The sequence below is a fragment of the Pteropus medius genome, unplaced genomic scaffold, assembly GCF_902729225.1.
Source record: "Pteropus medius unplaced genomic scaffold, Ma_sr-lr_union100, whole genome shotgun sequence".
NCBI lineage: Eukaryota > Metazoa > Chordata > Mammalia > Chiroptera > Pteropodidae > Pteropus > Pteropus medius.
The window spans coordinates 19,037,464-19,062,277 of NW_024340692.1; the positions used below are offsets into that span (position 1 = coordinate 19,037,464).

The 24,814-nt window shown below is 35.1% G+C and overlaps 1 protein-coding gene across 8 annotated transcripts in view; it reads left to right on the forward strand.

Moving 5' to 3' along the window:
• Positions 1 to 24,814, forward strand: part of TMC1 (transmembrane channel like 1) — a 259,282-nt gene that overhangs the window by 136,370 nt on the left and 98,098 nt on the right. For all 8 annotated transcript variants that reach the window (XM_039841651.1, XM_039841643.1, XM_039841469.1 and 5 more), the window contains one exon: positions 582 to 744. In XM_039841651.1, the coding sequence (XP_039697585.1) occupies positions 729 to 744 (16 nt within the window). In that variant the 5' untranslated portion in view covers positions 582 to 728. The remainder of the gene's footprint in view (positions 1 to 581; positions 745 to 24,814) is intronic.

The window sequence follows — 24,814 nt, forward strand, 5'->3', positions numbered from 1 at the left end:
TTTAATGATGGAAATACTTTCTGTTTATCATTAAAGGAAAAGATTACTACTTTCTTATGAGAAGTTTTGACAGAAAAAATGTTTTAAAAATTTTCCCAGAAAATAACGCTTTCCTCTTATAGCAAGTTTTATTTTCAGAGAGGTTGAGAAAATCAATACAATGTTTCCAGGTTTCCCCACACTGGAGATTGATTACTAAATTGAATGCTCTGTAACTTTACTACCTAAACTGGAACTCCAGGTGTAAGAGTATCTTCTTTATTTACTCATTTAACTTACCAAGTATACTTAGTGGTCAGTATTTCTCACCTAAGAGCACACTCACTTACACTGCCCACAGTGTATGTAATTAGGATAAAGCCCTATAATGGAAGGCATTTAAAAGGAGACAGGCAAAACACATACAGAGTGGGATGAAACCAGATTTTGTTTTGAATAGGACTTACATGATCAGTTTAGTTTTATTTCAAACATAAGTCCCAAATATAGCCCTTTTGACCTGAGTCCTCCATCCCTAAATGGTAAACTAAACATTCATGAAAATTTAATGGTGAGGAAATTAGTACCTTCTTATGTTTCAGACTGTGAAATGGCACCGGGGCACACTTTCAGCAACAGGCAGAAGTGTGTGGATGTGCTGGACCAAGCCTGAAACATTTGCCTCTTCAAACTGTCATCCTTCTCCAAGTCAGCCGGCGGCTGAGACGTTCTGACAAGACACCCTCAGGATGCCACCTAAGAAAGGTATTTCAAAATAAAGACCTGGTTGTAGAATATTTTACCTTCTTTGGAGATTGGGCACTTTGGAAAGTTCTAATTTCCACAATTTTTGTTCCCTCTTTGGGGCTTTCCCCTTTCTATTTTACTGTGGTTAGAGTTCCTTTGTTTCTTAAGAAATCGGGAAAGGTACAGTATTTCTTCAACCTTTTTTCTTTAATGGACATATGACTTCACCCAATAGTAATGCTCAAACTTACTTTCCTTTCATTTAAGAAGACAATGGGCGAAAGCAAAAATACAGAGATTCCAGTACAGCCACTAAAACTCAGAGTACAGTGCATAGCAGTGACCTACTGTCAGATTGCTGTGTGGAACAGCTCAGTGAAGGAGACCTGTTCTACTTCAGTTTGCAAATTAAATATAGTCTGAATTACGTAAAATTGAAAAGGAGAGGAAACAGGATTAGGTAGAGCAACTGAAGAAAAGAGACATAAAAAGCTATTGGGATATTTCTGTGAAGGGACGAGCAATGTGATGAAACACATTTTTTGTTGCTGTGACTTGTCATAGAGTTGCATTTCAGTACCATGGAGATAACGTGTGGCATGTTCAGCTGTGATTCTGTGATGCTTACATAGCTTACATTTGGGTCTATTGTCAGCTTCATTTCAGTTCCCAAAACACGAACTGGTAGTATTTTTAAATATGGAAAACCTGGAAATACATCTTTGCTTTTCATCATGGGACTTCTAATCTAGATAGCCTCAGTGCCGTCATTCTTTTATCTGATTTATTTAATCTTAGAGTGGAAAGTGGAGACAGATACCACAATTATGGATAACCTGTTAAAGTCATCCAGCTTCAGGCCTGTTTCTTGAGAATCGAAGAAATATCCTATTTTATATGCTCAGTAATTTTATTGACTTCAAACATCTAGACAGTCTTAGGAGTATTACTGAAGTAGGTAACAAAAACAACTATTTCTTTTGAGGGTGTACACACTTTTCAAAGGAAATCATTAAAAATAGCCCAGAGTTGTAGATTAGCTTTTAACAGGTGGAGTTGGTTTTCCATTAATAAAGGTAGAGTTCAAATCTTAAATAAGATGCTAGACTTCAGCACCTTTAAGATTTCCCAACCTGGGGTCTTCAAGCCTCTCAGGCTCTTTTGGTAGTGATGGTGTTGGCAGGCTCTTTTTAGATCTCCAACAACTTTTACCAAAACTTGTAATAACTCAGGCTATCTTAAATGCCCACCATCTCATTAAATAAGTAAGACTGGAATCGATTATCCTTGCTGTTTATCAATGCTGTCTATTATTTATCATTTATTTACATATTGTTTTTACAATAGATGTTGAAAAGTTTATCTTGTTTTGATTATGAATAGAATATATGTTGTTGCAGAAAAATGTATAAATTTTACAAAAATATATTAAATGATGACATCAGCAGAAATGCAGAATCCTACCACAAAAAGATCACCATTGACATGTAGGTCTCTTCTTCCAGACTTTTTCTATGAAAGCTATGTTTGGTTTATGTTTAATAACATGGACACAAATTAATATATAACAGATGTAATTTTTTAGAGATTGCTTGGGCTTCATAAGAAAGAAAAAGAATGATAAAGTTGCCTGTTTGGGTTACATAATATAATATCATAACAATAGCTTTATTATTGAGTGTATATTACATACCAATCTCTGTACAATGTGCAGTGATGAGTTACCATGATGGCTACATGTGATATCTTACTGTGCTGTCTACCACTTTCAGCAAGCCATGAAGGAACATAGCAGGTCAAATGGCAGGGGTATTGCTCAGCATATTAAACTTCTCTAGACAGAATGCAAGGAAACACTGTATCTAGGAGCAGCCCATAAAGAGATGAATGAAGGTAAATATGTCTGGGTAGATTCCTCCTATCTCCTATTTTATCCCATGGAGAGTTAACATGCTTCCGAGTTGTGTTATCCAGCACCTTCGCTAGGGCATCTCTGTAAGATGCCAGATTTAGGGTCTCTGGAAGTGGCAGAGACCCTAAAACTCTGGGCTTGCAGGTGGTCTACTCTGAGCTATGCTTAGCGCTTCAAGGACAAGTGATTGGTTTGGGCTGGGATGCTGTTGGAGCCATAGGAAAGGAGGTATGTTTGAGAGAATTTGATGAGGTGCACGAGGTTTGTGTCTGATACAGAAATGGACTACGAAAATATTTGAGATATAGAAATTCTAGTACTTGATGAGATTGAATGCAGAAAGATGAGGGAGAGGAAGTTATCAAAAGTGACTCCCAAGTTTCAGGCTTGGTCAACTTAGTAGAAGGAAATCCCCCCAAAATAAAACAGAAAGGCAGCAGGAAAAAAAAGTTTGGTTGGGGTATGGCTTGATTATCTGCAAGGTATTTTCTGGAGCTTAGGAGAGAAGCGGGTATTGGTGATAGAGTTTGGCATCATCTGGAAGTTAAAATTACTAGAATCACATGGCTTCCCAGGAAGACTATATAGAGAGACAAGAGAATATAGCCAATGATGGCACCCTGGACAACTTCAGCATTTAGTGGTGGGTGCAGGTGGATAAGCCCATTGAAAAGAGAGGAAGGATGGTTCAGAGGGATAAGAGGAGAAAGCCATTGTAAACTCTGAAATGACATACAAAATAAAGGTGGCAAAATAAATGTTGCCATATATTGTTTGGCCATATGAATTTCGTTTTTCAACAATGTGAAGATAAACGTGAGGCCTGCTTGTACAAATTTTTCAAAATTTTAAATTTGTTTTACTACATTTAAAGATGAATAGATAGCATTGCCTACAATAGATAAATTAGATAGATAGATAGATAGATAGATAGATAGATAGATAGATAGATAGATAGGTAGATAGACAGACAGACAGACAGATGAGTTGTGATCATAAATTCTCAAACTTCACTCTTCATTTTTTCGTTTGGTCACTTATTATTTCATTTAACAAACAATTTTATTTTTTTTATGTGCTCTGGGAAGAATGTGATATGACAATGTCTTTCTCTCAAAGAGGTTATAGATTAAACTTTGTGTTCAGGGTGGTGCCAAACAATTAGCTAAACAAAACCAGAATCAAAACATCGCTTTACAAGCCAGAGTGGGCCTTTTAAAATTAGGAGCACCGATGCACTTGTCTTTAACTTGGCCTGAGCTTTCAAAATTTCTCTCACATGGACAGCACATCAGTGATAATTAAGGAATGATATTCCTCAGAGTGATAAAAGAGTGACACTTTTATTTTCATTTCTTTCATTCCATTTTAAAAAGGTCTTAATGAGGTATAATTTATGCACACATTTAAAATGTACAATTTGACAAGTTTTAACAAATGTATGGATGCTATAAGAACAACCACAATGAAAAATTTCATTGCCGCCAAATGTTCTTTATGCCTCTTTGACATAAATCTACACATTCAACCCTCATCTCCTATATACTCCACTTCTGATCCCAAGCAATCCCTAATCTTTTAGTCACTGGATTAGTTTGCATTCTATAGAATTTAATGTCAACGGAAACATATAGTAAGTATTCTTTTGTGTCTGGCTTCGTACATTTAGCATAATGCTTTCAAGATTCATCCATATTATTAGATGTGTCAGTAGTTTGTTTCTTTTTATTGCTGAGCATTATTCCATTGCAGGGGTGTATCACAGTTTATTTATTCACTTACCAACCAGCTGAAGAGTATTTTAGTTGTTTCTGATTTGGAATAAATTGGAATGAAGCTGATATGAATATCTGAGTAAAAGTTTTTTTGGTGTGAATTTATGGATTGGAATTGCTGAATTAAATGGTGTTTGATTAACTTCATGAGAGTCTGCCAAATTGCTTTCTAAAGTGGCTATATGATTTCATGTTTTCACCAGCAGTATATGAAAATTCTCGTGATCCACGTTATCACCAAAAGTTGATGTTGCAAGTAAATTATTTTAAATTTAGCCCTTTTGTGAAAATGTATAGTAGTATCTCATTGTGGTTTTAATTTGCATTTTCCTAATGACTAATGGTGTTTAATGTGTTTTTATGCTATTTTATTTCTTTTGTCCCTTTTAGTCTCTGTTCTTTATTCTCTTTTCCTACATTCTTTTGATTAAGTATTTTTAAATTCCATTCTATCTCTACTATTGGTATATTAACTACATCTTTTTTCATTCTTATTCCATTTAAGTGGGTTTACAATATACATCTTTAACTTATCACATTTGACCTTTAAATGATAGTGCATTATTTTACATATATTTTAAGAATCTTTCAATGATATAATTTCATTTCTCTCTCCTATAATTTGTTTTGTGTGTGTGTGTGTGTGTGTGTGTGTGCGTGTGTGTGCACGCGCGCGCAAACGTGCACATAGCTGTTTATTATTTTTATCTGCTAATTCTATCATCTGTCATTTCTGGATCTGTTTCTGTTGATTTATTTAATTGCCCTCCTGATTGGGAGGCATTATTTTTCTTACTTTTTTGCTTACCTGGTAATTTTTTAATTCACTTTTGGAAATGTTGAATTTTACATTTTTGGGTTTTGGATTTTTTTGTCTTCCTTTATATAGTGTTAGATTATTTTCTGGGATGCAGTTAAAGTACTTCGAATTAGCTGGATGCTTTTGAGAGTTGCTTTTAAGCTCTCTTAGGGCTAATTTGGTCTAGGCAATAACTTTCCGAAGACTCTAACCAATGCTCCATGAATTAAGAGATCTCTCCTCTCTGACTGGTGGAAAACCTAAACTATTCCTGACTCTTGTGAGCTCCAGAAACTATGCTGCCCACTCTTCTCTCGTGATTCTTTTCTTGGTTGTAGTAGTAACCACACATGTATGCATACATTAGTACTCGGCCTCAGTTTGAAAGGATTTGTCTGCAGATCTCGAGAGCTTTCTTCTCTGTAGTTTCTTTCTGATATTTTATCCCATAAATTATGGCTGCCTTGGACTCCTTAAAATCATAACTGTGTCTCCTCAACTCAGCAAGATCAGAAGCCTCTGTTTGGGTTCCCCTTCCTGTGTTGCAACCTAGAAACTCTCAGGCAAAATGATCAGGCAATGTCAGGGCTTACCTTATTTGCTTCCCTTCTTTCAGAGATCATTGTCTTGGGCTGTTTGTTGAGCAATGTCTGAAAAGAGATGTTTCATATATTTTATCTGATTTTTAGTTGTTTATGGTAAGAGAATTAATGCATTCTGAGTTACTTTATTGTAGCTGGAAGTAAAATTCCAATACTGAGATTACAGTATGCTTAGGCTTAATTATTTGAGAATTCTCTTTAGTTATCATAACTTTTAGATAATGTAAGCAGGTAAATAAGAATATCTTCAAACATTTTTCTGCTTTGGAGACATTCTTACAAGTCTGCTTTTTAGCCAGTGATATGGATTTTTTAGTATCTGAGTTTCTTATGCCAATTTTAATAAATATTGGGTATATCCATATGTCATACTATAATGGAAAAAGAAAGATGAAATTCCACTCTTGTCTGATGTCTTCATAGGTTGTAGAGGGACCTGAAGGAGGGTCATGAAGTCTATAACTCTATTAAGTGAGACAACAGTAAAATGCAGAGATTTATATTTACTAGTACTAGTACTATTATTAAATTATCCTTTTATTTCTTTATGTTTGAACAACTTGTGTACCTTTAATTTTAATGCAATTAACACATTTATTGATTATTGAATACAATGAAAAGTATAACAGACACTCCTTGATTTTAAGAAACTCATAATCTATTTGAAGAGATAAGACAAATACATAGAAAATGTTAAAAAGCAGTATAAGATCATAATGAGAAAGAGGATTGAGTGTAGGATATGAAGTGTAGATTGAATTGTAGAGGCAATATACACTATGCACTTTTTGTTTTTTCCAACTCTTTAATCTTTTTCTATGGCTCTCTAATGAAGATTCTTCAGTTTATCCAGATCATCTCTTGGATGCAGAGCTAAAGCATTCAGCAGATATGAATCTGAGCAACTGAGTACGTTTAGATGATTACATCAGATTTATGACTGCTACAGTTCTGTGTTTATGCATCTCAAACCTGTTCTTGCTCTTATCACTATACCATGTCTTTATCTCTTGGCAGTGTGGGTAATAGAACAAATGTTGGAATTATGCAGACCCAGGTTTGAATTCTTTCTTCATTTCTTGCAGGCTTTAGATCTTGAGTAGATGTATTAGTTAAGGTCAATTTGATTAAAGAACATATTTCAGCTTACCTAGCCTAAGCTAAAAAATAGGAGAGATTGGGGACTCATAAAATCCACAAGTTGGAATTAAGTTGAGTCTCAGGCTCAGCTAGAACCAGAGACTGAAACATAGTAGCAAACCCAGAAAATTCTCATTGTCTCTTACCTCTGAGAATCTGCTTCATTTTTTTTTTCCTGGCTGCATATGATTTTCTCTCTTTTATAGTAGACATGACAGGTAAGACTGAGGCTAAGAGTGCCTAAAGCTTTCATTTTCTCAGTAATGTGGGTGAATAAATATGCGTATATTTATGTCAGGGCACAGTTCTCAGAAAATGTTAGGAAGTTGGTACAAAAGTTCCCATAAAAGCAGAGTAACTGGGATAATAAAATGGTCGTAGTTCACTATAACTAATCATTTCAGCTCTTTTCATCTAACTTACTTATATGTACAAGATCCTCCATAAATATTAACTTTCTTTACCTTTTCTTTCTTTACAGTCAATTTTCACTCCATCCTAAACAATTTTCTGCTGAGTATATAACATGTACTATCTACAAATAGGAATATGTCTTGATTTGAAATTATTCAAATATTATTCAATTATTAAAAACAGCTTAACGTTTTCATAATTTATCAAGACAAGTATTCATACATTCCTCTTGGGCAAAATAGATGCAGTGGAAAGTAACGGGGATTAGGTGATTTTGATAATTCTTCACCCAAGAAGGTTTTTACCAGGTTGAAGATTGTATAGCTACAGAGGCTGCCTGTGGGGTGAGCTCTTGGGGTAATACCCATGGGAGTTTTGCAAAAGACCCTTAGGAGAACACATTAAGCAGGTCAAGAAACCATAATGTGCGAGTTCCCTTAGAGCAAAAGGGATGGTTCTGAAGAATTCACAAATTTTCCTATGCAGTAGCCACAGATGGGCCACAACAAGGCACGGTGGCCACCCAATGTGAGCAGAATGCTTAACTTTTTTGCCCTTTCAATACTTAATCTACTGTTCCAGGCCATGCGAGAACCAGAAGCCGCATAGTGAGTGGAGAAGGAGGCATAAGTCAGGAAAAATGGTCAAAGAGATGCCTCTATTCCATCCCCCACATCAGTCTCTGTGGTTCTTGGCATGAGTGAAAAGAAGGAAATGCTTCGAATAGAATATGAAATTGAAGTTTTAATTTAGATTGGACTGGATATTTTAATACCTTAATACCAGAAAATGAATATGAATTATCAAAGTGATATGGTTCTTATAAATGTAAATGACCAGAAAGCTATAGAATCTGCCTAAAATATTATTGAGGGCTGGGAAAGTGAAATCTGATGAAGCCTGATTAAAGGTAGCATTTATTTACCCTTTCATGAAGATTCATTTATTGACGTGAACTACAATTATAGTTAGTATGGCACATAATACGTTTTGATATAAATATCCAGTTCTTCCTTTTAAGGGAACTAGTTAGAACCTTGAAGTAAGATAGCTAAGGAATTTCTTATGGGGTGGTATGGCTCATCTACCATCTGTGTGCTCCATTCTGCTCCTGTCTAATCTTAGCTGAGATATCTGTTTGTGACTTCAGGGCCTTAATTACCTGTGACAGAGAGTTCACAATCGTTGCTTTCTAACTCATGATGCTACAGGTTTCTTCTGCTCCTGAGGGCTAATGGTCTATCTTATTCCTTATGTCTGTTCTTTCTCCTTGAGGGGAGGGTCGTCTACGACTTCCCTGTGTAGATTGAAGAGGCCTTTTGCCCCCTTGATATTAATGCTATCTTCTGTTTAAAGTCTAAACTGAAAATGGTTCCCTCATATATGCAACACCATGACACTTCTTGGGTAATAACTAATTCAACAGCCTCACAACAATAGTAGACAACTTTTTTTTTTAACCCCACAACCAATATTGTGTGCAAGTTAAGCTTACAACTAGCCCAAGCCTTAACATATGAAGATTTTGCCAAGTGGAATTCTCTACTTCAAATATACTTCCTTATCACTGAAATTACTGAGTTACATTCAGGTCAGTTCTCCAGTTTTTTTTTAAACGTTTGGTTTATGAGAGGCATTGACCAATACAATGGCATCTCCTCCTCTAATTCTATCTGCCTTCGAAAATATGTTTTGACTCAAATAAGTTTTCCTGCCTTCTGCTTCTGCTCCAACTCCACAAATACACAACAGTTTTCAGAGTTCTGGAGCTTCTCTGACTCCACACGAAAATTTTGCTTATAGATATATATTGATGATACTAACCTTCCACTGAATACTTAGAAAATAAATGTATTGTAGTTTTAAGAATACATCTCTAAATGTATTCTTCCTGGTTCTTTCTGGAAACCATCTCCTGTACTCTGCAAAAGATACTTGCCAGTTCCAGTCAAAATTATGAAGTAGCCCAAGATTTGTGTTCTCCTGTGCTTTCCTATATTATAAGAATACCACTGTGACCTAGGATCTAATAGTCTAAAGCTCTGTCTTCTACTTTTCATTTTAGCTGGCTTTCATCCAGGCATTTGGGTGAAAAATATCAATACATTATTTTTACACTTGAATGTAAATTATAGGTAGTTAAAAGTGTGCTTTTCAGTTTTCAGCCACAGCTCATATTTTTTCAGGTCTTGCCTAATTCCTAAAGTATCATTCCATTATGTTTCTTCTTTCATCAGAAAGCTTAGATGTTTCTGCATTGCTGCTATGTGACATTTAGAATTCCTAAACAGGTATGTCGTGATCTTCTGCCATTTGAAGTTAGTCTTACTTTGAACTCATATCTAATCTGTTTGGTCTGTTCTCCATTCCCTGCATGCCTGGCACATTTTCCAATATCTATATTTTATTTTATTGAAGTAATCACGTTAGCCTCTTTTAATCTTTGGTTATCATCACTCTATCCATCTTTAAGTCTCAGTTGATTACCACGTCTTCTGTGCTGCTTTTCTGGATTTCCTCAGTGATGTTAAGTATGCATCATTTACATGTCATTCTTCTTCAAGTGCTTTGGAGTGGAGATGTTATATATGTCCCTAATATGGATACGACCATTTTTTCCAGACCAAATATTGAGACATTTGGCCATATCATTTTTTTCTCAATTTATGTTTTTATATATATATATTTTAAAATTTTATTAAATTAAATTTTATTTTGTAATTTTTTTCTTTTCAAATTTACAAGCTTGTAAAAGTACAAGGATGAGGTGAGCTTGTTGTGGTCACTTGGCTAGTTGCCATGCTCACTGATGGTTTGTGTCTGCTGGCTGGCACGTTATAGCCCTAGACAAAATCTATGCGAGGAACCAGATTATGATGCCTACATTTGGAAAGTCCATAATCAGAGCCAAAATAGATTGATAGACTTGAAAGATATTTCAGCCAGGTCTGATGGAACATTCCGGATTTTCAGGCAGAAAGAAAACATGGGAATGGCTTGCCTTCTCCAGATTCTAGATCTCTTTAGGTGGTTATTGTTTAATAAGCATTAACATCACTTCGTTGGCTTCAAATTTTCTGTGCCTCTTTTTTTGAACACTTCCTCTCTTTTGACCCCTTTGTTTTCAAGTATATTAATACTATTATTTTAGCTACTTATTCTCCCCTGGGAGCCATTCTGTCGCTTTAGGAAGCCTTTGCATGTGTCAGAGCTCATTTTTTATGTTTTGATGTTTACTGTCACTCAAAGGTTTTGTTTTGTTTTGCTTTAATGATATGTGAGAAAGTGTACTCACTTAATAAGCTATGCATTTAACAATTCGTTGGTTTTTTTAATAATGAAAAACAGAAAATTTCACAACATATCATAGCTAGCAAAGTATTTGTAATCAGCACTCTTCCAGAAATTTCAGGACATATCATTATATTACTAATTACATTGGAAGATCTGGGGGAAAAAGGGGCATGCCTAACTTTTAATTCAATATAGCCCCACGAGAATAGTTAAGACTTAGTAAATAGTTATTGAGGGAATGGTGGACTGTACGAACAAGTACATGGATAAGACACTTATAAGACACCTCCTGAGACCTGCTTTTTGGTGGATATAGGCAATTCTAGTCTGGGGCCCCGCTCCTTGTTTTTATCTCCTGCTTATAAGGGGTATTAGAAAAGGAAGTTGGCCTCTGGTATTGTTTTCCTTAGCAGGTTATATGGGATCAAAGGTAGAACTTAAGGAAGTAGGTCTATTTTTAGACTCCATGACTTATTTAGATACGTTGTTATAGAAAGTGGTACAAAGATATTTCAAGTGTAAAATATCACATCCAGAGTGCTTTAACACTGCATTCAAACAACCCAGGAGAAGATGGGTAGGAGCATCTGCAAACTGAAATAAACCATTGCAAGCTCCTCTTTGGAATCCACAAGTCTGGCAACTGGTGACTCGGATTGTGAGTCAAGAGACCTGAATGTTATGTCTGGCACCATGATGCCACCTTTGTTTATAGACTTAGAGATTAATATAACAAACCTTTAATAGTTGTTTCTTTTAAAAAATTTGTTAAACTTTTTGTTCCCCAGTGAATTTCTCCTGGTCCATGTCTAGGTGTAGGTGAGGGTGCCTGATACTTGTGACCTGTTAGCACCGACTGTTAGGAGGGAAAATTTGCCCATTCAGGAATGAGTGACATTTGCTTTCTCTATGAAAAGGAATGTCCTGTGTAATGGCATTCAGGAGAAGGGAACACCACTTGCAGTTCCCTGCTATGGTTCCTCTCAATCTTGCAGTTGCATCTCCTCTGAATGGAGGAGGCTTGGGTTACATGAGGGACAGAGCTACCGGACTGCATGAATGCTGTAGTGAGAAGGTGGCAAATTAAAATATCAGAAATTTCAAGAGGAAAGATTTATAATACCTACCTACCTTAAAATGTATTTTGATATTAAGTGGTATGAAAAATGTAGTTAAGGAAAATACAGAATCTTTTAAGGAGATTAGGGCAGAGCCCTGAAGAAGCAGTCCTAATCTATCTGGCAAGTCTCTATTCCCTTCCTTGCCTGTGCCTCCTTCTTCTTTGTGACTTTGCTCATAATCTTCTTTCCTCTTAGAAAAGTTTCCTATACTAATCTGAAGGCCCCAGGCCTTGGGAAAATGTAATAAGTCTGAGATTGGAAGGAAGTTATTGATTGGTAATATCTGTATTGTTCATCGATGGATTGGTTTGTTTATTCTTCATTCACTCATTCATTTATGCACTCATTTATGCCACAGATATTTACTGAGTGCTTACTATTTGCCAGATATTAAGGACGAAGAGTTGAAGATCATAACAGTCTTATGAGATTGTTTTCATGATTTGTTGAAATGGAAACTGATGCTCAGAGAGGTTAAAAAGTTGCCTGTAGTCACACTTTTTGAAGTGGCAAAGCTTGGTTTTGAAATCAGGTCTGTCTGATTCCAAGAACAAAACAGTTCTCCTTCAACTAAGATGTACAGACCTTCTTAGTGCTTTACTTGTCTCCGTAGACACTAAGTATATTCTTGTTGATCGAATGAATTAATGGATAAACTATCTAGACCTGCCTTCCCGGAGCTTACTAGCTTGTGGGGAAAATAAACAGTGGCTCAATTAAATAACTAGATAACATAATACCAGGTGGTGACAGTGCTATGAAGAAAATTAAAGCAGGGTAGGAAAACTAATGCTAACTGATAGTTTTTGGTTGTCTGGCTGCTTTGGTATCCTCAGTGATGTGAGAGTGACAAAGGAAACTTCCAGGGTTGACTTTCAGGTTAGGGCAGTTTTCTACCTCACATCTCATCCATGCCCTCTCCCTTTGGCCTCTGAGATCTGACCCCTAAAATCTGCAGTGTAAGTCAGCTTTCTTCCTCTTATTTGCCACTGCGTGCACTACAAAAATGTATGTGCACTACATCCCTTCACCTAGAAAAACCAGAAACCTCTTCTGGGTTTTTTTTTTTTCTGTTTTGTAATGTTGTAGAGATCTTTCATTTGCTGATGTCCCCTCTTCCCTTTGTCTTGTAGGTGTATATTCTTAAAAATTCCTGTACTACCACATGTAGTTGGATTTGGGGAAGTACTAAAGACAAACACCTACATACAATTCATCATATTTAAATGGATTTATCCACTTAGTCTGTTTCAAATTGAGGTAGTAATATAGACATCGCTGTTTTTTTCTCTGTGGACTCTGGACATTTTTAATCCTTGTAATTTTTAAATTGTTTATGAGTAACATGGTCAGGTAACAGCACCTACTGTTATAAATTCCACACCCACCTGCATTTTCCCCAATGGAGTTGTCCTTTCTCTCTACCAATTCTACTCTATTTTAGAGATTCGGTTTAAGTCTCAGAGTGGTCCACAAGGGCCTCCAGTAATTTGTCAATTGCAGTTTAGGTTTTCCTACCTAGTAACAGTTCTTGCAGAGGTTTCTGCCCCGGTAAATGTGAGTCTCTGTATCTTCCTAACTGTCTCTACAATTTTGGGGACTGCCGTTTGCCCTGTGACTTCAGTTCTCTGACAGATCTAAGAAGAGTTGATTTTTCAGTTTGTTCAGCTTCATTCTTGTTGCTGGAATGGGAGTGACAGCTTACAAGATCCTGCTACCTGGAGACTCAGTTTAAGTCTGTATCTTTCATGCAGCTTGTTCTGACCATTTCAGCTCCTTGAGATACTGCCTTTCTTTCAGCTCTTATTCTTGACATTAAATATCAGGGAAATTAATTATGTTCATCCTACAACAAATGTTTCATGGGTGCATAGCTTGTCTTCAAACTAAACTGGGACCTCCTGGAATGAAAAGAAAATATCTTACTTGCTTTATTGTTCCCCAGGTTTCATTAGAATAATGTAGATTTGAGTGCCTTCTGTATACCAGACATTACCACATATATTTTACTTACTTAATTATCACAACGGTCTTATGAGATTGTTTTCATGATTTGTTGAAATGGAAGCTGATGCTCAGAGAGGTTAAAAAGTTGCCTGTAGTCACACTTTTTGAAGTGGCAAAGCTTGGTTTTGAACTCGGGTCTGTCTGATTCTAAGAATTAAACAGTTCTCCTTCAACTAAGATGTACAGACCTCCTTAGTGCTTTATTTGTCTCCGTAAACACTGAGTATATTCTTGTTGATCGAATGAATTAATGTATAAACTATGTAGACCTCTTTCACTACTGTTTTCTTCTCTGTAAAGTGAGAATTATGGCAGGAGCTTGACCTAAGAATAAACTAGTCAACTGAGGTCTCTTATTTTGTCAACTAAGAAAAAGTGGAATTAATTGGCTAATACTTTCTCCCATCACTTTTCTTTAAACTTCTAGAATGTTCTAGAAGCATTTTTCTGAGCTGGAACATTTTAGCCACTACTAAAGAAAGCACTGTTAACATTTTATGAGTTAGCTTCTTTCTTCCTAACACTGTGGGATAAAATGTTTTTTACTAAATACTGGCTGCTCTATTCCTGTTTTTTTTTTTTTTTTCTCATGATGTTTTATAATTCAGGCCTTCTTTACAGAGACACTGGAGTATGTTTTATAACTCCAAGGGTAAGCAAAGAAGAGTTTGTGTGAGCTCCTAGGAGACATAGCTAAGCAGTAACCTCTGACTTTCCGTAGCTTTTCTTCAAAATTTTCCCCACTTTTTATCTCCCTAAATCTCATTCTCAGAAACAAAAACAAAACACGACTTTGTCATTTGAAAGATAATATACACTACTATAATAATTTGGAAAATAAAGATAAGTCTAAAGGAGATGAAAGTAACTTCTCACAATTTCATCATTTAGGTATGGCTGCTAACATTTTGGCATACTTCAGTCTATCTCCCTCTTTATTTTTTCAGACATCATATATCCTATAACTTATGTAATTTTTATAATCTTTTTGCACACTATATATCCTAAATATTTCTGCATGTCATTAAAATATTTATAAACATTATTTCTATTTATGGGAATCATAGTTAATTAATGTAATTATTTCCTCAAAATTGGTAATGTCATGTGGAATCACCAGGAAGTGATTGGGCGTGAAACAAAAAAGAAAGAGATGGGAGCAGCCATGGCTCTCATCTCATATTTATTTCCCATGTGATTGAAAAAAGAGAACTCATCTTAAAGACCTTTAGATCATTAGCATGAATAGATTTCTCATTTGATAAGATGGAATACAGATACTGAATTTGCTCTCCTATCTAAAACAAATAAAAAAAAAACTGGACAAAATATATAAAACAACAGTATTTAAGACATTATACCTCAGATATCAAAGGATAGGGATTTTTGAGAGATGGAAAACAAATGAGGTGATCTTATAATTGTCCCAGCAACGATCCATGCATTCATGTGGTCAGGGAAAGAACCTCTAGAAAGATTATAGGGAATAATTCCTAGAGCTCACACAGGTCTGGAAATAGTTCTTCTTTCCTCTAGCAAGATTATAAAATTTTATAATTCATGGGATTAGGTAGAGTACTCAGAAGGGTTTTGTCTCAGCAGTAGGGAAAAATTAGCCCTAGCTTAAATGTTGTTCTTGTCCCACATTACAAAACTTAAACGTGAGACCCTAAAGGATAAAACTATTTGAGGTAATTTAAATGCATGTCAGAACAAAGCTAAAGAATACGTATAGAAATATAAAAATATCTAGCACCCAATAAGAAAAAATTCATAATATTTATCATGTATGTACTCAGATGTTACTGTGAATACAAAGAAGCATGAAAATACACATAATTAGGAGAAAAACCAATTAAACATAATTGCCCCATAAATGACACGGATGATATAATTAATGAACAAACAGTTGTTATAACTGCATCACACATATTCAAAAGGCTAATTTAAAAATTAAATAGGGACATAAATGAAATTAAAAATACAGAATTAAATTTCTATGAATAGAAACTATGGTGTCTGAGATAAAGTACAGGCTGCTTGCGATTAACAGCAGATTAGACATTGCAGAAGAAAAGATTAGTGAACTATAAAATGTGTAACAACAGGAACACAAAGTTTAGAAGGTAAGAAATGGAAATATACTGATGTAAGGTTTTAAATTACACATAAAATGGTATAATATCACTTGAAGGTACTTCACCCTAAACCAACCACTTAATATAGTACCAGAAAGAGTTACATGTAACAAAGCATAAAAGGTGATAAAATAAGATCATTGGAAAAGTCAATTCATCCAAAAGAAGGCTGAAAAAAAGAAAAGCTGAGACAAAGAAGAAATGGGACAAAAAAAATTAATGAGAAAGAGTAAAGATTTAAACTCCACCATGTAGACATGCAATTAAATGCCCCAATTAAAAGTTGAAAATTGTCAGATTGGGTGAAAAGATCAAGATCCAACAACTTGTTCCCTGTAAGAAACCCAATTTCAGTATAAAGAGGTTAAATACAAAGAGGTTAAAAGTAAAAGAGTGGAAAAAGACATACTATATTGAACTAACAAAAAGAAAGTTGGAGTAGCCATATTAATATGCATAAGTTTTTTTCAGAACAAAGAATATTATCAGAAATAAAGAATGTTGTTTCATAATGATAGGAGTAAATTTATTAAGAGGAAATAACAAATTTAAACATTTGTACACCTAATAACAGAACTCCAAAATACATAAAGCAAATACTGATAGAACTGCAAGAAAGTTTAGACTAATCCACTATCACAATAATTCAGGGGCCTCAATCTCTGGGCCATGGACAGGTACATTCAGTGGCCTGTTAGGAAACAGGTCGCACAGCAGCAGGTGAGTAGCAGGGAAGTGGCTCCCCAGCGCTAGCATCACCGCCTCAGCTTTACCTCAGATCTTCAGGCATTAGATTCTCATAGGAGCACCAGTCCCTGGTGCCAAAAAGATTGAGGACCATTGCAATAATTGAGGACATAAAATAAATTGCAATAACTGAGGACATAAAATAAATCTCAATAAATGTAAAAGGCCTCAAATTGTACGAAATATATTCTCTAACTACAATGGAATTAAATTAGCAAAAGCAAAAGATATCTAGACAATTCCAAAATATTTGGAAACTAAATACTACACTTCTAAATGACCAATGGGCCAAATAAGAAATCAAAAAAGATATGAGAGTGTTTTAAACTGAATTAAAATAAACACACATCTTGAAAAATTTTAAGATGCAGCAAAACTAGTATTAGAAGAAAAGTTATACTTAAAATTTATGTATTATACACCTAAATTATTAGAAAAAAAGGACATTCTCAAATCAGTGATCTCAGTTTCTACCTTAAGAAACTAAAAAAAGAAGAGTAAATAAAACCCCAAATCATCAGAGGAAAGTAGATAATAAAAGCTAGAGTTGAAATAAATAGAAAACAGAAAACCGATAGAGAAAATGACACCAAATCTTGTTCTTTGAGAATATCAATAACATTGATAAACCACTAACTGGCCAGACTGACAAGAATTTATCAAGAGGAAATAAAAATTTAATTAAACATTTACTCATCTAATAACAGGAAACAAAAATGAGAAAGGTAGCATCACAACAAATTCTATAGAATTTGTAGAAATCACTTTTAATTTGTGCAAATTACTTTATGCCTACCTACTAAAGCTTACTGAAGAAGACATAGATAACCTAAGAACCTCACATATATTAAAGAAATTGAATTTATACTTAAAAACTATCTCACGATGAATATATCAAATTCCGATTGCTTCCCTGGAGAATTCTAGCACATATTCAACAGTAAAGTAATTCTGATTCTGCACAAACTTTTCTGTAAAACTGAAAGAGAAAAGAATATTTCCCAACTTTTTCTGAGCCAGTATTACTTTGATATCAAAACCAGACAAAGATATTCCAAGAAAATAAAACCATAGACCAATATATAAAAATGACAATCAGAATTTGAACTTTTAAAATATCATTTACATTATAAAAAAACTACACAGCACCAAGAAACAAATTTGACCGAAGTGGTGCAAGACTTGAACAGTAAAAACCACAAAGTGTTACTCGAAGAAATTAAAGAGGGCCCGAATAAATGAATATACTCAAATGTGGACTGAAGATTCAGTATTATTAAGATGCTAATTCTCCCCGAGTTGATCTATAGATTCAGCACAATATCAATTATTATCCCAGTGGGCTTTTAAAAACATTTTCATGAATCGACAAGCTGATCCTAAAACGTATATGTAAATGCAAAGGACCTAGAAGAGGCCGAACATCTTTGAAAAAGGAGAACAGAGCTGGAAGACATATAGTTGCCCTCACGGTTCATTATGAAGCTACAGTAATCAAGACAGTATGATGCTGACAAAATGATAGACGATCCAAATACCATTTCTAGATCATGAGAGTTATGGTTCCTTAAAGGAGGTGGCAGGCCCTTACTTTTTCCCACTCCCTCAGGATGCCTTAAAGTAGTAGTTCCCAAAGTGTGGCTTGAAAACTAGCAGCATTAGCATCCCCTGGAAGCTTTTTAGATAGCCAAATATTTGGGCCACTCTAGATCTATTGAATCAGAATCTTTATGGACGAGGCTCAGGAATTTGTGTTTTGACAGACACTCCAGGTGATTTTGATGCACATTAAAGTTTGGGAAGCACTGCCTAGGCTTCTCCCTTTCTACTAAAGTCAGCTGCCAACTTGAGAGCTCTGAGTTGTCTTTTCTAGTTCTATGGTATAAACACAATAGTCTTAGGGACCCAGATGAACAAAATTCATGTTTCTCAGTACTAGGCCAGTCGTGGAAATTAACTTTGTTCTTTGTGGTCATGATCTTGAAGGAACCAGGTAATCCAAATGAAATCAGGTAGTGAAACATGTTTTTTAAATAATCTGCCCATTTCCAGAAGTATTTGAAGAAATGTAACAAAAAGCAAATTGCTAAGACACCCCAATAAACATAATCTTCCTCTCTCTCTCCCATGACAGATCTTTTGCTTGTATTTGGTGGAACTTGACAAATTATATCTTGTGTTATTGTTTCTATTATCTGTCTGATTCCATCAAAGTAATCTTGAAGGCAGAGACTCTTATTCGTCAGGGTTCTCCAAAGAAATAGATTAAGATTAATAGGTTATTTATGTCTGTCTGTCTGTCTATCTGTCTATCTATCTATCTATCTATCTATCTATCTATCTATCTATCTATCTATCATCATCTATCAAGAGATTTATTATAAAGAATTGGCTCATGTGATTGTAGAGGCTGCAGTCTGAAGATCTGAAACCCAGAAGAGCCAATGGTATAATTCCAGTCCAATTCCAAAGGCAGGAGAAGATTGTTGTCTCATCTTGAAGACTGTCAGGCATTGGATGAGGCCTATCCACATTGGGAAGGGTGATCTGCTTTACTCAGTATACTAATTCAAATGTTATTCTCATTCATCTGACACATCCAGAATAATGTTTAACCAAATATCTAGGCACTCTGTGGACCTAAACAAGCTGACATATAAAATTAACCATCACACTCTTGTATGAATCCATGTATCCTCTCTAATACTGGGCACTGAGCCTTACACAGAGTAAAATTCAATAAATATTTACTGCTTTATACTGGATGAGGTTATCTTTAGAATATGGTTCAGATATAGATAATCAATTATTAATACCCATCCTTGTTCCTCACTCCACCCATGACCAATACTGATTGATAGCAAATAATGGGATTACCTCTTTCCACAGTATAATTTGTTCTAGAGACAGACCGATGTTTGGACCTACCTTTTCTTTTTCTTTTTGGCATACATTCTGACTTAAATCATTGGTTGAACAAGCATCCTGCTATATTAAAACTTTGAATGAAATCTGTGAGAGGTGCTGAAATGAATGGAGCTCAGTTTAATGAATTAGGTGTGGCAAACTTATGGGATCCATACATTTCATTTTTTACTAGTCTTTGCCCAAGTAGAGATTGATGTTGATGGCAGAAACCTGGATTTGGATCTAGGTATTTCAGATCCATCATTGTTGATTTTATAGCAGAGAGTTTTGAACCTTGTGGGTGAACTTTTGCAATGAATGTAACTAAAGTAGCATGGTGTGAAAATAGATGTGGAAATAGAAGATTAAGATTTAAATCTTGGTTTTGCCACTTATTGGTTGTATGATCTTTGACAAGTCATTTGAGCTATGTATATCCAGAGTTTCTTGGATGGAATGAAAGAGTTGGACTAGAAGTTATTGATCTCAATAGTCACTCCCATCAAGCACAGATAAATCTTGATTGTATATCCTGAGTTAGCTTATCCATTTCTGCACTGAAGACAATGTTCTCTTAGAGGAATAATAAGTTATATTGTTTAAGAACATGAGTTTTAGAATTCATATCTATGCCCCTGTGTTTGAATTCTACTTCTGCCACTATCTTACTGTAGAGATGTTAGCAAGTCAGTTAATTTTTCTGAGCCTCATATTTTTCACCAGTAAAATAGTGCTAGTAATAACTATTTTATCATTATTATGAGCATGAAATGAATTGAGATTAGTTGAAAAATATTTTGCACAAAAAAGTTTTAATTTTTTAATTTTTTTTAAAAGCTATGTGTATTATATATGTTCTCAATTTTATTTTCATGGACTATATTCTATGCTGTTTTTCATAGAAGTATCAGTTTCACTCAGGAATTGGTTGACCCTTGTGAGATACATGCTTTGGCCAGTTTTGACTCTGATATTCTGCAAAAAGTAAGATAATTAGAAATCCCCGGTTGTAGTCTTCATGTAAAATGTTTAACAACAGTGACCAAAATGATCCCAGGAATTGATCATAGAGTCACACATATATATTCTCTCCTGTGTTAATAATATTGCCTGTAAAGTCTATACTAGGTTCATACTCACATGTTGGAACAAAAACAATTATTAATGTGTGAGTTTGTAACACTCCCAACTCTCATCCCAGTAACGAAAATTCTATATTTAACTAGTTTCTTACCTTTACTTTTCTCTAAAACCCATATTTCAAACAATGTTCTTCAATTTTCAAGTTCCCTATATATTTGACCCAAAAGGTTCTCATTTTGTCCCTGCTATTTAGAAGATATTATGCCAATGCATGACTATCATTTTTATCATAAATTTAAAATAATCTTTTAATTTGGGCAAACGGATTGTTTTTCCCTTGTATTTAAGGTTTTATTATGTTCAGCATTAGATAGTAAGTGTAATTATCTGTTTTCTCTTCCACCCTCAAGACTTTCTTTGTACACTTCTATCTCCTGACTCTAGATTTGCCTAGGTCTTTCTTTCATCATCTCTTCTACCTTTTTCTATTCCCTATTGCCCTTTCTGGATTTACTTAAACCAAAGCATTTGTTATTTGTACAAAATGTAATATATATTTTAGAAAAAACTTCTAATTCTTCTGATATTCTATAATGACTGGGAATTTTGATAAGTCTTGAAAAACTGATATTTCCTTGAGAATATTAAAGTTTAACTGTCATTTTATTTTTATGTCAAGTCATCTAAAAAAATTGGAGATGAGAAGATTTACCCTATTAGCTGTTATAAAGAGGCAATAAGATGCGGCCTTGAAAATTGGTGGTTGTATGTTGCCAAACAAACAAACATAGCTAACAAGTACTATAAAATTGCATCCATGACTGTATGCAATAGGCTGCAGGATAGAGAATAGGGACAAGAGGGGCTAATTCAGTATTCCCAGAAAGAGGCAATGGTAGCTTTTTTGTGATGTTGACAGTGGTGATGGAAAGAAACAGACAGATTCAAGGATGTAAAATCAATAGGGCTTGGTGATAGATTTGGGGCAACTTCAAGCCAAATCTCAGCTCTGTAAACTAGTAGTTGTGCTAACTGAGGCTAATTACCCACTTGTACTCTTTAGTTCTCTGATTCCTCATCTGGAGAATGGGAATAATAATGCCCACTTCATAGGAGTTTGTCAGATAACAAAATCCTCCATTTAGTACCAAAACAAAAGGCCATTTGGAACTCATGGGCCAAGGATGCCTACCATTCCAAAAGAAGATGATTATTGAGCCTAGTATAGTCTCTGATACTGTGAAAACAAGGACAGGGTGCAGACATAATGTGTCTAGCCAATCTACATACCTTGATCACATTTAATTTCACAAAATTTACTTCTAAGAAGCGTTACTCCATTTAACAAACCGTCTGGTGTTAATTTGTGATAGAAATGCCTTAAGTGCTTCTGACTAGTCTTTTAGATGTTAAATCTTCATTCTAATCTTGTAGGGTACTAGCTAGAGTACTCAAATGTTAACCAGCTGCCCTTATGACATAAATTAACACATATAACTCATTCTGTGTGAACTATTTTAATAAAATTACAGACTACATACAAATTACAGGTTTAGTCTTATTGAGTATGATTAATTGAGTCTGTGGAGAAAATATTAGACTCTAATAGATGGCTGGCCACAATGCTTACAAGCTCGTGAAGACACCTGGAATTCAGAATTCCTTTCCATTAACTGATAACAATATTAGCTAATATTCCTAGTTCAGTAGCAAATCCTACAAAGTGTAATTTTTCCCAAAGAGCTAAAGAACAGAAAAAAGAATGATTTATTTTAATAATTTTTTCTTTCTTTCCTTTTTTTTAATAGAAAAAAATGAACTGAATTATTTTACCTTTCTTAGTGTAATTACTATTTTGTTAGGGATTCGGGTGACTACAAATCCAAGTCCTAAACCACTCTCATTTTCTTTTTCTCTGCGTGTCTTCTGTTGCAGTCCTTCCCTCAGCATTCAACCTTCTTCCTGACTCAACTCTGCCCCCACTGCCTTTTGTTCTTTAGAAGACTCTCATTAACATTTGTTAATGTATGCTAATGAGCAGTAATTAGCATCTTCGATGTGAACAAAAGCCCTGCTAGAAAGGAAGGGCGAAGACTGTACAGAGTTCAGTTAGCCTTGCTTCCTGCTTCATTTGCTCTAGGAACAATTGTCTGCTTTCAGTCATTTCATAATTCTTTAATGTTTTCTTGTTTGTTACATTTTGTTTGTTTATCCATAAATCCTGACAACCATCCTTCATGACTTGGGATAGTGTAGAAATGCTTTGGGGACAGAAAGATTATTTTTTGTTCTAAGCAATCCGAGGGTATAAGCATAGCTGCCAAGGTTTTATAACACATCATTTTCATCTGGTTGTTATTTTGGTATCCTATTACTATGAAAGATTCTAGCCACAAAAACTCACACAAGCAAATGTATTTTCACTTCAGCACACTTATTTACAGCGGTTACCCTTTATGGTGGTAATTACAATGCGAGAGCACACACTCTGAATATATATTATGACAGCATGGTTAAATAAGAAATGTCCCCTCCCTCAAAATAATCTAAATGCAAAGAAAAAGCAAGACTCACCACTACTTTTTTGTAACCACAGAGAGCTCTAAATGCCTTTGTGAAAAAGGTATTTATTTCTTTAATATGTATAATTAAAAAAAAAAGCCAACCCTCCAAACCACATAGTATAAAAGCTGTTTTTATTTTTTTCTGTAGCCTAATGGTGTCATGAAATATCTAATGGAAGTTTCTTACAAATACTCCAGTATATAATTCGCTATTTGAAGAACTATGCTTCAACATTTCATAGTTGTTCTTCCAACTCAGGGGTGGTAGACTTTGGAAACATATCAGCTACCCACTTCACTCAGCCTTTGTTTAATTTTAATATCATGTACAATAAAAACTGAAGAAAAAAGTGCAAAAAAAATTGGTGCGCATCCCCTTCCCCTCCTTCTTATGTGTGTTAAAAAGATTTATTTTCATTGTAAAAAGATAGTAGGGGGGATCTTTATCTTTATCCATCTTCTTCTTCTTCTTTTTTTTTTCTCTCTCTCTCTGTTCTTTTTAGGGGTAGTCATTCTCTTTCCAGGACTTCATAGTAAAGTGTTTCTCCACAGAATTCATCCAGTTCCACTTGGCAACTATAATATTTTATATTATGTTATTAATAAGGCAGGCATAGCAGCTATTTATTCTCTACTTCTTAAAGGCCCCAGAGCCTCAAAAAATAAATTAATCTAGAAGGAAAAACATTAGAGAATGACAACTATCATAGCAGTTGTATTTCTCGCCTGCTCTCCTCTTTTGGGTGGGTATGTTACCGACGCAGGGGTCATTGCCTCTCTCAGGATAGAAATCAAGAAAAGTGAGAGAAACAGTGTTGCAGAGAGAAAGGTTTATTAAAGTGATAGCTTGATGCACCAAGGGAGCACACTCCGAAAGAGAATGGATGTGGCTCCCTGAGGTTTACAGTATGGCATATTTATGGGCACTCGGAGGGTAGGGGCAATCCCTCATATTCCTCCGGTTCCCCTCCAACATGTGGAGAGGCAGTTTCTTTTTAGTGCATAAGCAGTTCGACTACATACTACTTCATGCGTCTCATGTTTTATTAGCATCCTAAATCTCCACCCGTGGTTGTGATTTAAATTAGGGAAAGGTCACTTTAGGGACACTCTTGGGCCATACTGCGCATATGCAGTGATAGGTCTAAGCCCTTGTTGCTGGCCTGCGAATTTTTGAGGTTTGTCTCCCAAGGCTCCTTAAGGTAGATAGGTGGTACCCTAGTTTAGATATTCTTGTGAAACTCATCAGGCTCCAGCAGCTGACCTTTCTGACTAACTCAACAGCAGGAAGTTTCCCTCCTGTCTCAGGTGAGTCTTACCAAAAGCCAAAATTATTATTCTTTTTGTAATTTTATTACCACAGAGATTTAAAAGAGCTGTTTAGTATCTCCAACATATTATAATATTTGAAAATATGACTAACCTTTTAGCATTTATTAGACAAGTTTCTATTGGTGTGTTTTTGAGTCTATGTGTCCCATGGTTTGTTTTTTTCCAGTGGTCTTAAGGAAGGTAGGAAAGATTCTGGCACATGCAGAAGAACTATCCATCTAGGTCTGTCAAAATTTTCCCCTAGATACCTTGA